Below are 15,278 nucleotides of genomic sequence, written 5' to 3' on the forward strand. Positions count from 1 at the left end.
GTCAGACGCCATACAGGCAGCACAAGGCCAGGATTTAAGGTATGTCTGCGGATCAGAGTGTAAGCCAGTCATGGGTACACACAGCCGACATGCCACGTGAGGGCACAGTAACAGACTGAAGAAGACCCTTGTGTTCCACTTCAAAGGAATGTTGCTCTCGTGCCACAGTTTCCATGGAATCACTGCTTAATTCTCACTTGACACACAATCCTATTTCAGTTTCGGATTTGCCGATAGTCATGCAAATTATTCTCTTCTTCTTTGTGTAAGTTGTTAGTAAATGGAAACTCATATCACTTCACATGAGGCAGCCCCAGAGAAGTTATCATACCATGTGACACTGTACAGGCTTTAGGCTGGAACTTTATTTTATCATAAACTGGACACAAGAACACATACACAAACGTCTATATGAGCCTAGAAATCTTTCACATTTTAGGTATTTAATTGCTGGAGGGGAAAAAAAAAACACCCTCATGCATTACCTAAAAGTCACCTCAGTCACATACACAACCAATTTAAATAGTTCAACATACTGTACTGTATTTCCATCTGCTATTTTCCCAAATGTTTAAAACCAAATGCAGACTATGAGTTAAAAGTATCAATTATGCAAACACACATTATTGTGACACTGTAAGAAAAAATCAGATTAATGGGCTATTTATTCAGTGTTGTTACCCATCATGTGATAGAAGGCGTGTTGATAATCATAGGACAAAACATAAAGAGGCTCTGCTCAAAGGAACATTGCTACCCTGAAGGTTCACAACAGCTGAACAATCAACAGGCTAAGAACTTGATAAAACTCTGTGGTGGACAGAAAAAAAGACACAGACATTTAATACCACTGTAACATTTACCAGAACATTTGAAAAAGCCCTTTTAGATTTTGACTAGTGGAAATAGAATAAGACTCAAGCTGTGTAGTTATGGGAGAAAAAAATAATCGTTCAGCCTAAAGCATCCAAGAAGCAGCAACACACTTGAAGGTAAGAGCTATGCATTTCTATCACCCATGTCTCCAGGGTTGATAACTACTGCCCCCTGCCATGTATTTCTTATTATTGCAGCCAGTAGATCTTAAGATCTGTCACTTAAGTTTCCATCATCTCCTCCACTCTCGTCCTCATCGTCATTGCCTTTTCCATTCATGGCCTCTACCCTGGCCAGCAGCAACGGCAGGTTTATGGCAAGGCCCGACTCCTCCTCGTCTGAATCATCCTTTGGAGGATAGAAGCTCCTTGCCTTTTCCAGAAAATCTTCAGCTATATCTAGATACAGGAGTCGATCCTACGAAGAGGTAAAGAAAGAGAAGACGTGGTTGAAGCAGCGAAACTGAATGTGATTATTGTCAGAATATGGGTGTTAAAGGGGTTAGTGTCTTTCACTGCACCACAGGAATTGCATATGTCAACCTATATCGTCCAGAGGCTGTGATCTGAACCTCTGGAAGAATCTTGATTCATTTATCTTTTGACCATTTAAAAATGATAAGATAAACCTCTGTTGAATGATACCCAATACCTTCTCTGCAACTGTGAGATAATTCACCATTGGTTCATCCTGAGTTCATGCCCCTAGCCTTAGGCTTAGGTAACAGGAGCTAAATGGATTTTTGGATACTGAAGTTGCAGTTAGACCTATTTAACAAGATGGCTACAAGGGGTTGAGGAAAAGTACCCCTCGTTATGGCCTTGAGCACAGGGATGGAGTAAACACGCCCTCATTTTGGGTTAGGTCATGATTACGATGAGTGATATGTCTCACACCACCCAAGGGTGGTTTTTAACCTCTAGGTCACAGCAATGGCACTTTCACTTGAGGGATCAGTATGAGATCAAAGTTCACCAGGATTAGTAGATATCTCTCTGGTGGCGGCTCTCTGCTGCTGAAGATGGAAGTCTCACTGTGGAGCGTATTAAGCATGGCACGTGCTGCGGGGGCATTACGCATACGGTCATGTGAGGCTCCAGCAGACACCGTCAGCAGTGAGTCGGCCTCCGCCGTGAAACCTAGAGAAGAAGGTATACCATGTTCCGTTACTATGTATGCAGAAGTGTAAATCTGTCCCACATCTCATCTGTTCAGCATTACCTAAGTTCTCCATGACTGTCTTCCATTTGTCTCTGACTTCTCGACGGGTATCTCTCATGGCATCGATGCCAACACTTAGTCGGCGATAGCCCTGAACAAGAAAAGGACAAAGCAGTAAAAACTATTTCTTTCAGCCTGCTGAATTTCTCTCATAGGAGAGGCTCTTCTGGTCTACTCTCTTGTAATTAGATCATTTCAACATTGTCCTGCTGCCCCATAGCTGGTTTGAATGACAGATCATAATCATTTTATACAGCTTAAGATGATTTGTCATTCATGTTTTCTGTCTGTTGCACTTTGTTGACTCTTTTGCACCTTCTGTAGTTACATTTCAGACCTTTTTTGCACCAGTTAGAGTCAACTGGAGTTCTTTTTTTACTGCTGTACAAGTTGTTATTGGTTTCTTTTTTCAACTTCAGGTTAACATGAATGAATAAAGCCTCAAGACTCTAATCTGTGTCAAGAAAATCTTTCCTCACATACCGTGGATCCCATGCGGGTCTTGTTCCTGGCCTGCAGCAGGCCGTATAGGACCCGGTCGTCATCTCTCTCTGAGTGGCTGGGGTCTCCTGGCTCACTCCACAGGTTGGTCTCCTCATCACGACGCTTCTGCACTTCACGGTTAAAATACTCCAACGGATCCTGACTGTTAGCCAACACAAACAAGCAATAAATACACTTTCATACAGTGGATGTACATACATAATAAAATATGACATGACAATTACAGTACTTACTGACACTATAAAATACATTTTTGGTGCATTGTTCTGTTATAGTGTAAATGATAGGTAAATGATGATAATCGTGTTAAAGTGGTAGGTGGTCTTCTTACGGTATTAAAGGCTGCTTTTCCTCATCTTCGTCATCGTCGTCACCACTATCGCAGCAGCAGCAGCAGAGCTTCTTAAAGGCTGAACCCATCTAGAGTCAATGGGTAGTAGGTGTTCACGATGGTTGATAATCCAGACGTAAATCGGACTTCAGTTCTTTGAAAGGTAGAACAACTTCCTTGGTTCTTCAAGCAATAGTAAAGCTGATTCCAATGGTGAGTCTGGTCTGATATGTATGAACTCAGCTGGTTTGCTTTTAATTTCACAATGCTTCTGTGCTGTAGATGCTCTCTCCTTAGAGATGAGACCTTATTCACAGCCTATGTATCAAAAAGATTCGGCAAAGTAAGAAAAGGCACCTGTCACAACATGTGGTCCACTAGAATGAATCTTAATGATCTGGTTTCACTCTCAGAGGAAGAGCATCTGGTAAAAATGATCAGAAAGAAAATCAGGTTAAAAAAAGTTATAAAACAAGTCACTGATCCCCAAACTCTACCTAATTTTCAGCTTCCCATTTATAGGGCCCAGTCAGGGCTCCACATCCAGATCATGAGCCAGAGCCTGTCCGGGTAGAGATGCTCAGGCAGATGGCAGCCCAAGGACTGGTGCTTCTCATCAACCTTACGAAGGGGACAAAGAGCACAGTGAGGTGCTCCCTCTCTCATCGATTTAAAAAACACATATTCACACACCCACAGCCTCAGAAGACAGTCACAACATAATCATGTGAACTGCTCCAGCTCTTGTCCTCAGCATTTGGTTTTGCCCTGAGGACAACACATCTCCTTTTCAACAGTAAGTCTGATTACACACTCTATATCCAATCTACCAGAGTTTATTATTATTATTATTATTTATTAAGGATTATTTAAGTTCATTGCATCACTGAGATCACTTAACCATGAATCTGTATACATCTGGTAAATTAGAATCTTTGTATGGATTACTTTGAATTTCTGAAGATTTCATAGAATATCTGATTTTACAAGTCTTTCAAAGAAAAAGCAGAAGTCTGGTTAAGCATTGTGAACATTGCAACAGGCTGACACACATGTGACATAGGCTCAGGTCACATGGTATTATTGCTCATGACATAACCCCCCCCTCCCCCCAAGGATCCAATGCTGGAAAATATAGGGGTAGAAACTACCATAATATAAGAGTCATTCAGTATCACATAGGGGGAAGATAAAATAATCTTTTATCATGTAGGTCATACAAGATATACATACATACTGTATACAAAAACAATATACTGAGTATGAAATTGATAAAGCAAGAGGTTTATATTAACAACTGGTTTTGACTGCAAGTTAAATGAGGCTTGGAAGCTGGAACACGGTCATGAGTTTATATTTTTTATTAGACATAAGACACTGGTTAAGACTCAAAAACGGTCGGTCAGTATAGAGTATGTGATGGCTTCAAATTAACATGTTTGATGAATGGTCTATAGACACACTAAAAGTATTATTAAAAAAAACTATCAAAGAAAACAAGTACTCTAAGCAAGCTTCATACATATCCAGTATAACTTTGCTTAACATATTAATCATTGATTCACCAGTATAAAATAAATGCAAAGCAAAAGAAAAGGCGGACATGTAATGTGACTATGTTAAAGGCACCAAAATGTTGATATCATTAACGACATTCTCTCAGTACAGTACTGAATGTAGCTAAAACCAATCCCCTTAAATCTCTAGCCACTTGTTTGACTTTATAAAAAGGAATAATTTCAGACTGTGATCGCAGCATTCACAAATAACCTGGGCTTACAAAGTAAAATGCCTCATGGTCGTGTGGCCATGATGCGAGTGTGATGTGGTGAATGACCACATTACACTCACATCATCAGTTTACACAAATATGCTGTTTCAACGTATGAACATTTCAATAAAGTTGTTTCATGCCTTATTTCTCAAGATTGAAAAGCACAAGAAAGAACAAGTCACTCTTTGGTTCAGCTCCACAGTGGTTTGAACCAATGACCAGACCTCAGTCTTTTTAGCTTTCATTACATATGCAATGTTAAATCATGATTTGTCTGGAGGTACAGACTTTGAAACAAAGCTAGAACTCAACAAGCTAGAAGTGACATTTCTAATTGACTAAAAACAACATCATGCTCGATGATGTAAGAAATTATAGAAAAACATCATTCCGTGCCACATCTCAGGCCCTGAGGGAAGCCAGAACTAAAGTCAATGGAAATCCGTGAAGTAATAACTTTTGAAGACAAATATAGAGTCAGCTCTTTTACCATAAGGCCACTAGAGGTTATTGGCACCAAAATTAGCTTTAGTTAGTATACAGCAGCCTAATGTATGAACATTATCACCATCATCTTCATTTGTCTTAATGCGCTTGCCAATGCATTTGAAACACATCACCTCATCTGACTGACTGGTTTGACTTCCTGGCTGATCCCGACGTGCAAAACAAAAGCAGTATTAAAAACCCTCAGTAACAGTTGATTAAATGTTAGCCAATTTTTGCACCCTGGGACAGAGAATGATGTCAAACCACAGTAGGAGGCTTTCACTATGTGGATCAGTGGTGTCTCCCTCTAGTGGTGATTAGACTACAGGCGACATCTTTCCCCATCTATTACAGTGTAGAAAAGGAGAATAAACGGTGTGGAAATATCTTTTACCCATTTAAATTAAGGGTTTGTTGAAAATATGGCTGTGAAGTGTGGATTTTTTTTAGGGCAGGTGCACCAGAGAAACACATTTAAGATGCTACAGTGAAAACATACACACAAAATAATTAAAACAAAAGCAGCAAGTAAACGTGTGCAGTAAGATAAGGCTCAGAGAGACAGCTGCTTCATGCCATTGCACCAGTTCTTTTGTAACAAGTGAAACAGATGCCCAAACAGTGAGATTCACTGGGATCTTCATACAGGTTTACTTGTTTCAGTAATGTCCGCCCTGCCACAAGACGACTTAGCAGATTCAGGAAGCACAGTACTCATTGCACGGCGAGGGACACAGCAAAACAATTACAGGTCCACATAAAAACATGTATGTGATCACGCTTAAAAAACAACGTTGAAGTTTAAGGATGAGGAGGAACATTGTCTTTGAGATCTGAAAAACTCCTCTTCTCTTGTGACTGAAGTGTGGTTACATGTCTCACATCTCCTATGCTTACAAGTGCAGTGTTCTCAGTCAGGGTAGCACATCCCTTCAGCTGAGGGTACTGCTAAAGCACATTTTTGGGGTCCACTAACAGAAAAGAATAGTGACATCTCTCAGCCAAAGTTAGAGGTCTCTCCTGTTTTATGTGTGTTGGTGGGAGCGGAATGAGGGCCGCAGCTCAGCGATACGTTGCCGTAAATGGGACATGAATTCAAACATGGTGGCGGCCAGACTCTGGTGGATGAGGTAGCGGGGCAGTCGGCCCTGAAGAGACACAAACAGTGACTGTTAATTCTGTGCTTCTTACACATTATAACTTTTTTGTACACCTGAAATATATTTATGCTTTTCTTTCATCTTTCATTTTTATCCATGCTAACGGCATGGCTCTATTGATGGCGGTCTGTCAGTCCACCACATAGAACTATGTTGAGATATTGCTATGACATTATGTACAGACATCCATGGTCCCCAGAGATGTTTCATCTAGCGCCATCGTCACGTCAAAATTTCAATTTGTTCAGTAACATTGCCATCAGCTGCTCAGCAGCTTTCTTTGTCTCAGTGTGTTCTGCAATTCAAATGTTCATCCTTGTTATTTATATGTTAATAGATTCTAGTATAATTACTGATTGAGTCATGTTCAAAAACCTCTTTTTGCTCTATTCTCATTCTATTTTTCTGCATCCGGTCACTATTTGCTGCTGCAGCAAATCTTTTCTAATTACAGAAAATTTGAATTTTACCAATCTTCAAGGCAACGATGATCCCATCTTGCCTCGAATGACATACAATGGCAGATTAACTGAGGCGCGTATCTTCTCACCTTCAAGTCTGTGTTGAGGACCCAGATGAAGGTGCAGACAGACGGGTTACTGCTGGATTTGAGCACCACAAATCCTCCGGGACCGTTCTCTCCCCTGAGGCCAACAATAAAAAAGGTAGGAGAGAAGACAGAGAAGTTTAAGAAATTAAACTAAACAACTGCACTTTTGTCAAATCGACACGATGTTCAGAATCTCACCTGACGTAGCGACCGCTTGAAGGTTTGCTGTTGTGGTCAGTTGCCATGCCAGCAGACAGGTAGCAGTCTCGTTTGCGTTCCACCCGCCGAACATTAACAAAGTCCCTAGAGGAAAGAAAAATCCATCGGTCAGTCAATTTACATTATTTCAGACCTGTAGTCTGCATGAAAATAAGGTGAAAGAAAATAAACCGCCACATATTGAAGCTGGCTGTATGCTGTGCTGATGTACCTCGCAGACACAACTCCCCCTGCTGCTCCAGAGGCGACATCATATGATACTAGAGTGTTGTCGTCAACCCTCTGAAGGATCTGAGGAGAAGGCAGACAGCACTGTTAAGACTGTGGCACAACACAATGCAAAATATTCAGAAACATGAGTAAAAATACGTCAAAGTTGTCACCTGGCAGGCGGAAACAGTTCTGTTCCACTGGACCATCTTCTCTGGTTGCAGAATTACCTCCTGATACACAAGCTCAGCAGGACACTGCATAAAGGCCTGAACAAAAACAACAATACACAAACATTACAAAATGCCTCTTTTAAACTTGAAAAACATGACTCAACACAGGTAATTTAATTAAACACAGCATAAGTGTGTCTAAAAGTAAAATGAATCTGAGGCTAGGTTATGACCAGGCCTTGTTTATCATTTAGGTGATTATCATTATCATCTCAAATAGCCTTCAGTTATGTAGCATCCTGTAAATAGCAGGCGTCCTTTGACTATCTCTCTGGGAAATTACACCTGCTAAAAGGAACTCCTTTGCAACGTGACTCCAGTTGCTCTGAAGCTAGTAGAGTAGCACCAGGAAGTCTCTTTAATATCTGATTTAACACCACATTAGTCTCGATTATTTCATAACAGTGACCTCTAGAGGTTGTTCAAATACATACATGCCCATCAGCTGCAAAGTGTACTTAATTCAGTTACGGCAGAGTGTTTAAAGGTCCCATGGCATGAAAATTTCACTTTATGGAGGTTTTTAATGGTCCCCCAGTGGCTAGAAATGGTGCTAGGTGTAAACCGAGCCCTGGGTATCCTGCTCTGCCTTTGAGAAAATGAAAGCTCAGATGGGCCGATCTGGAATCTTGCTCCTTATAAGGTCATAAGGAGTAAGGTTACCTCCCCTTTCTCTGCTTTGCCCGCCCAGAGAATTTGGCCCACCCATGAGAAAGAGAGAGACATCATGGCTTGCAAACCAGCAAAGCATGGCAGTTGGTCAAGGCCACACCCCCACCCTCCATTTTTTATATCTATGTTTAATGCCATATTCAGTCTCATTTTTAGATCTATAGCATTAAACAGCTTGAAAAAACACTGTTGATACTGGTTTACAAATGTGGAAATATTCATATAAAATGGCTAAAAAAAAGAAAATATTTTTGCTCTATATAAGCTTCATTTGGATCACTACTAGAGCATGTGTCTTGGTGAGACACAGTTTCACAATGAATACACAAAGTGCTGCTGTACCTTCAGAATGAAAGTCTTTCCATGGAAGGGAATCTCCAGAGTGTAGACACAGTCTCCCATGTCCTGAAATGAAACAAAATACTGTTAGTAGGATGATTGTTTCTCTTTCGTTTCAGTGTATCTAAGGAAAACTAAAGTAAAAAACTATTTACCTTTTTGGTGGTAAAATATAGATGGCCTTTTTTTTTTTTTTAATTAAAAATTTCCGATTCAGATAAGGACTACAAATAAACTGAAACCATTCCTGCAGCGAATGTGGAACGAGTTGGGTTTTCAATTAGTGTTTGAAATTTGGATCTGGGTCCAAGTTACTAAATGATGTTGTTTCACTGAGTCCAGAGTCTCACTGAATCTGCTTTTCCTATTAGCAAAGAACTGTGCACAAAATACTGAATTAACTACATAGCAAATATGTGACCCATCTAAGCAGTAAGTTCTAGTTTTAGTACTCTGAACGCCCATCTTGGACTTTTATTTCTCTCCAAACAAGTTACTTAACTGGATCCATATTGAATAAACAATACAGCCCGACCAGTACTGGATTGTTTAAAAAGAGTTTAAAAAAAAAAGATGTATCAGCCAATAGTAATCTTTTTCAACATTAACACATAACCCAAGGAAACTAGGGACTAACTCAGGACGCCATTACTCCACCAATGTATAATAATCTGAATGTCGAGGACAGCCCCTTCAAAGAATTATGATCAAGGCATACAGTGTAAAACCAGTCAGTGCTCTGTGGTGGACAAACTATGTAATAGTGAAAGACCTCAAACCCAGCTTGGCATTTCCGTACAGCAATCTTTTGTTACTCATCGACCGACATACACACACACACACCAATATCTGCAATGTGCTAATATCGGCAGATTTATTGGTCCAACTCTAATACACAAATTCAATACAAAATTCTGATTCATTAAATTGTAATCAGGGCGACCGGATAGCTCAGTTGGTAGAGCGGGTGTTCATATATAGAGGTTTACTCCTCGACGCAGCGGGCCTGGGTTCGAATCCGACCTGTGGCCTTTTGCTGCATGTTATTCCCCCCTCTCTCTCCTTTCATTTCTTCAGCTGCCCTGTCAATAAAGGCCTAAAAATGCCCAAATGATAATCTTTAAAAAAAAAATTGCAATCAAACCCCAACCCTCCATATGGCTTGTTGCAAAACACAATGAAGTTTTGGTGATTGAACACTATGTTATACTACTGTATTAGTCTGACACTTTGTCTACACTGGCCACATAGCCAAAGCAACACATCACCAGGGCAGCTTCACTCCTCTGTCAGTCCCTCAGATGCATTTTAGCACTGTAGTTATGCATGTGACCGCAACCAAAGGGGAAGAGAAGACACTTCTTCATTGGATAGATCAAATATGTTGAAGCTAAATCATTCACTCACATTGTTTTTTTCATACTTCCAGTTTTCCTCCTGGGCTAAGATCTGCTCTACCACAGACATGGCCTCACGACCCTGTCTGACATACTCCTTCTCCTGGAACAAGAGTGAGAAGAGGAAAGAAAATCATCAGTCATGATCAGGTGAGGAGTACAGAGACTCCTCAGACTGATGCAGGTACCTGTGTAGTGACAGCTTTGCGTCCAAGACCCTCCTCATCCAGATCCTCTTCAGATCCTGCAGACAGAGCCAAAATTCAAAATGTGGCTCAAATAAAAAGGACATAATAAACCCACTAAGGCCCACGCACAGGCTGACTAAACAAGGACCGATCACAACAGAGGAGCAGACATCACCTGCGACGGATTCAGGTGGAGAGTAAAACTGTCCGTCTGAAACAGCGCGGGGGTAGATCATGGGGGCTCGTTCACAGGCTGCGTTGACCGCTGCCAGGTAGGCTGATGTCAAAGAAGAAAAATAGTTAGAAAAGGAGAAACAGATTTTGGTGGAGTCGTGTTCAAACTTGTCAGAAATCTCTCTCTCACCTCTCTCATCGTCGGCCTCCTGAGTGAGCACCTTGAAGTCAAGGAACCAGGTCTCCAGCCAGGCCACCACAAACGAAGTGATGGGTATCACATAGCCAAAGGCATTCTGGGAAAGGAGCTGTGTAGAGAGAGAAACCATGTCATCCTGAAGCTGCGGGGTATCAAACTAAAATATAAGTACTATTACGAGAGGTGGTTGTATTTTGTGTTGTTACTTCCCCATTGTTGAATATATAAAAAAAAAAAAAAGGAACGAGAGCTGTAAAAATGTTCCTCTGTGCTGCATAAAAAAATCAAATCATAAAAACTCTTATCAGCTCAGCGTCCGGTCAGATAGCAGATTTACTGGCATAAATGCAGAAGTGAAAAAGTCTCTGTGGTTTTTGACTGATATGCACCAAACACACATATACACAACTGTAAAAATGTAGCAGAGGCAGGAGGGGGACACTCACACTAGATACGATGACCTTAACAACGAGGAAGACGCTGGTCACTAGAGTGGTAACCTGTGGAGGAAGGACGATTTGTGTTATAATTCACATCCAGATCTGCTAATAAGAGACATTACATGATTTCATCAGTGTGTGCTTCGCTGTGCCTTAGCTCACTTACCGCAATAACCCACCAATGCTTCAACCGAAAAGCAGCGTAACCCACTTGTAGACACAGGAAACGAAACAAGGCAAGCAGCTGAGACAAGGAGGAAGGAAGGAAGGGAAAAGTTTAAAAAAAATGACCTCAGGCATTTAAAATTATTGTGTGCTTCAGACATGTTGAACTATGTTAACATTTCCTCCTCTTGCGTCAATAAATGTCGTGATAAACCTTGACAGCTCATTCACATACTATAATACAATATCCGCCTGGTCGACAAATAAATAAATAAATAAATAACAAATTACAGGTTGAACATGAGTATCTATCTGCTCATTGAGAGGTCAAAGCTTTCCAGACATGATCAGGATTACACACTTACACACAATGCCATCTTTCTACATAGAAATTAAATGAAATGTTCTCAGAGTTGGATCGACCCACTTACAAAGATGTCAAAGAAGGAAGATCTGTAGTCATAAAGGACGACCTCATTTTTTAATCTGTCCCAGATCGAGCTGGAGATCTGCAGGAGAACAGAGCAGAGTCCGATCAGTCTTAACCTGTCACTGCTGTGGCAGACAGGACAAAAACCATGTCTCTAAAAACATCCCGCCCAAAATAAACACTCACATTCAGCTCAATAATCCACAGAAGGGAGATGAAGAGCAGATCGAATGTCACGAAGAGACAGAAGGTGCGGCGGACGTCAGAGATGGCCTTGCGCTCTGCGGGTGGCAACAGGTACGGGGAAGGGAGGGACAGCGATGTAGAGTAGGAAGCGTTCAGGGAGGCGATGGCAGGGAGGCTGCCCCCGAGCTCCCCATAGTCTCCACCCGGCATTCCTGCTGTGAGACAGGAAACTCCCCCCCTGTAAAAAGGGAGATAAAGTCCTTCTGTATCAACCAAAAAAATGGAAAGAATGTGCATAAAAAGCGCTATAAAGCACACACCGTTTGCCCAATATGGATGTGAAAAACCCTTTAAAGCATAAAAAGCAGTTTATACTGAGTCCAATGTGTGCTAGAGAAGCACCTAAACACGTATCACAATTTTCATTAAGGACAGCTCATAATACTCATAACATTTATATTCTAAAGATTAAGATCCAGTACACAAGTTTTCATCTGTCTTGTCTTCATCAGGGCAACATCTAAAAAAAATGTTTGGTGAATAAAACATGTATTAGATATAACATAAGTTATGCCACATGTTTTTATTGTGATAGACTTGCTTTTACTAGTCTGCACCGTGGGTGTGTGTGTGTTTGCAAAAAATAAAGAAAAGATAACAGCAGAGAAAAATTCCTTCTTCCTTCACTGCTGTCGCTGCTCTGCGTGCAGTCTCATGACTTTGCTCAGCATTTTATCAGGTTTAAGATCCAAAAATACACATGATCCATTTGTTATATTTTGATGCTGATTTATAACATATATTTTTGACGATGTAAAACGTATTGTCTATGTTTGTCGCTACATTATCTATCCACAAACTACAATGTGGTTTGTGGTTAAGATAAACAGCTCTTTACATAAAGAACCACAATCCAACAGTCCTCTACCAATGTTACATTAAAGAAAAATATTTATCCATTGAAGATGTTGCCATAAAACAACCAACTCCATGACACTGAGAGTACAATCTGAATCTGGACTACACATAATATGTTGTATCCTTTGTGTATATAAACTATTTGTGCTGCTGTATGTTTAAATGCAGGATTTGATCGTGGGGGAATCGTTGGGTTTCTGTAAAGTATAGCGTGTGGTCTAGAAACTAGACTATACCTATTCCATCTGGAAAGTTTCCTGAGATCATTTATGTTAGGATTTGACAATATAAATAAAATTGAATTAAAACGCACATTTAACTGTCAGTGTGTTTTAGTGCTGGAGCACTTATTGACGTCTGCCTGCACTTTGGCATCAGATTGTTGGCAGAATAATTGCTTGTATCTATTCTGTATCAAGTTTGACCATTAGACCAAATGGTCAAACTTGTTGATAACCCAGTGAATCACTATCAGCCAATGCTGAGTGAGTTTCAATTGTCTCATGAACTAGCTAGCTATTTCTAGACAATGAACTTAATGTTTACAAGCATCATGAGACATCCCCGGTTTATCTACGTATCCAGAAAGACTACAGTCCTCCGCGTTTGGAAAGGGCATCTTTAAATCTTTAAATTCTGATTAAAATTGTGTTTTAGCGTTTTCAGACCGCAGTAACTTACTACCCCCGCCCCTCACTTCTGCTAAAAAACAAACAACTTGTCTCGCTGTACTTCAGCATGTGTCAGGCAAGCTAACGTTAACTTACCCCTGTCAACCAGCGTTACCAGTAAAACAAAACAGACCAAAAAATAATCACCAGTATCGCTGGTGCAATGTTATAGATAACTCATGTAAACAAACGGATTGATCAAGCGAAGACAAGAGGCTATGTTGGCGACCACGGTTAGCTTCATGTTGACGTTACACCATGAAGAAACACAAACACATCACGTCTCACGTGAACAGCTACAGAAAGTAAGGCTATGAAGCAAGGTAATCAAGTTAACATAACCCCGCATAAAACTATTTAAAAAAAAACCCAAATTGAAAGCATTAAAGTAACTAAACTTACTTGATTTACCGCATCATCATCGTCGTCGCCTGTCTTCCGGACCGGGGCTGACCTTTCAAAGATTAAATATCGACGCAAGATGTTTTTTCTTCTTCTTCTTCTTTGAGGTTTTACCGCAGTTGGCATCCACAATGTTGCATTACTGCCTCATTCAGGTTTTACTCTTACTCTCCCTCAGTGTCCATTCCTCTCAAAGCGTCTTTTCATTCCAGGCACTCTTAAAAAAACTACGTACTGTCTGCTTTTGGCGATTACTGTAATTGAATTAAAGGTAACAATGAATGCGTTTATAATCACGAGCTGTCCTCTGGTGGATAAAGCGCATGACTACATCACGCCGATTGTCAGTTTTATTTTGAATGTTTAACCGGAGGTATGCTATTGTGTCTAGCTTGACGCTAACTCAATGTGACCGCTAGAGGGAATGTTACTTCGACGACGTAGGTTGAAGCCATACAGTCTATGGTTGAAGCTATGGTTAAAGGCTGGAGCAATTAGCTAGCTAACGGTAGTAGTTACCATATGTCTCTCTGTCATAAAGTCAGTCACTAAAAGCTTATAAATACTTTCAAAATAAAACTTTTACAATTTACATTGATGTAGTTACACAATATGGCCACCGGAGGGCAGCATAGTCATGATTATAAACGCTCTCATTCATAGACTGTTAATATTTACAGTCACATCCCACCTTCCAATTTGACGAGAGTAAAGGCAGACACAAAAACTTCGCACTTTCACTTCCGGTAAGGACATTAAAAAATAATCTTTTAAAATACACACAAGTGTACACACCGGTATGCACTTTTTTTTACGGGAATAGATATGTTATTCAAGATTATGCAAGATGTATCAATGTCTCAAATCAACACGCCAAAAATCACGGGACGCTACCGTCTCGGTTATACCAGAGTCGGTTTAGTTCTCTTAATACATCCATGTTTTTGGTCATACTGGCGCGTATAAAAGGCAAGAGAAAAAACTCAATTGTACTTCCGGTTTCGTTAGAATATATAATATGCTATTAATAAAAGCTTTCAAACAAGTTCTTAGCAATATGTATTACACCTACAATATATTACAAACATATTACATGTCACCTGTGCACTACAAAATATTTAAATCCATCAAAAACAAAATTGTAAAAAATTATCATTGGCCTACTTAGAGTTATTTAACAGCTATTCTTGGAACTTTTTTTAACAGCACAAACTTTAATAGGGGTTAATTAATTTAGCAGAATACAATAGTGACATTTATTAGACCTCATAGGCCTAACTAATAAATATAACTTTATGTGAGTTTACCTTCCTCTGTAGCCCTACATCTATAAAAGTGGGTTATTAACTACTTTCTGGTTACAGTGCATATGAAAGGACTTTTTGTTTTGTTTTTCATGATAATGAAATTAAAGAAAAGTGTGATAAATCCATGCAACAAATCTAATCTTTTCTATATTTTATTTTATGGTGATCATTTTTTAGTATGTTAAATGAACGGTTTGGTTTTCACAGTACTAATTAAGCCAGT

The 15,278-nt window shown here is 40.0% G+C and overlaps 2 protein-coding genes across 3 annotated transcripts; both read right to left on the minus strand.

Moving 5' to 3' along the window:
- Positions 1-254: 254 nt before the first annotated feature.
- Positions 255-3,619, minus strand: mreg (melanoregulin). 2 transcript variants are annotated; one of them, XM_031319078.2, is made up of 6 exons: positions 3,430-3,615; positions 2,933-3,250; positions 2,581-2,743; positions 2,098-2,188; positions 1,852-2,015; positions 255-1,293 (listed from the first exon to the last, which is right to left on the minus strand). In XM_031319078.2, the coding sequence occupies exons 2-6, from the start codon at positions 3,019-3,021 to the stop codon at positions 1,084-1,086; spliced, it is 717 nt and encodes a 238-aa protein (XP_031174938.1). In that variant the 5' UTR covers positions 3,022-3,250; positions 3,430-3,615; the 3' UTR covers positions 255-1,083. The 2 variants fall into 2 exon arrangements, with proteins under 2 accessions (XP_031174938.1, XP_031174937.1); XM_031319077.2 differs by having other exon boundaries at positions 2,933-3,619.
- Positions 3,620-4,277: 658 nt separating this feature from the next.
- stard3 (StAR-related lipid transfer (START) domain containing 3) lies at positions 4,278-14,039 on the minus strand. Its single transcript, XM_031319076.2, has 15 exons — positions 13,749-14,039; positions 11,758-11,995; positions 11,573-11,650; positions 11,143-11,220; positions 10,983-11,036; positions 10,528-10,645; positions 10,339-10,440; positions 10,164-10,219; positions 9,986-10,078; positions 8,582-8,644; positions 7,508-7,603; positions 7,336-7,415; positions 7,104-7,208; positions 6,906-6,999; positions 4,278-6,343 (listed from the first exon to the last, which is right to left on the minus strand). Exons 2-15 carry the CDS (start codon positions 11,965-11,967, stop codon positions 6,221-6,223), a joined length of 1,350 nt encoding a protein of 449 aa, XP_031174936.1. The 5' UTR covers positions 11,968-11,995; positions 13,749-14,039; the 3' UTR covers positions 4,278-6,220.
- Positions 14,040-15,278: the final 1,239 nt, after the last annotated feature.

This window comes from Sander lucioperca, chromosome 21, assembly GCF_008315115.2.
Source record: "Sander lucioperca isolate FBNREF2018 chromosome 21, SLUC_FBN_1.2, whole genome shotgun sequence".
Lineage (NCBI taxonomy): Eukaryota > Metazoa > Chordata > Actinopteri > Perciformes > Percidae > Sander > Sander lucioperca.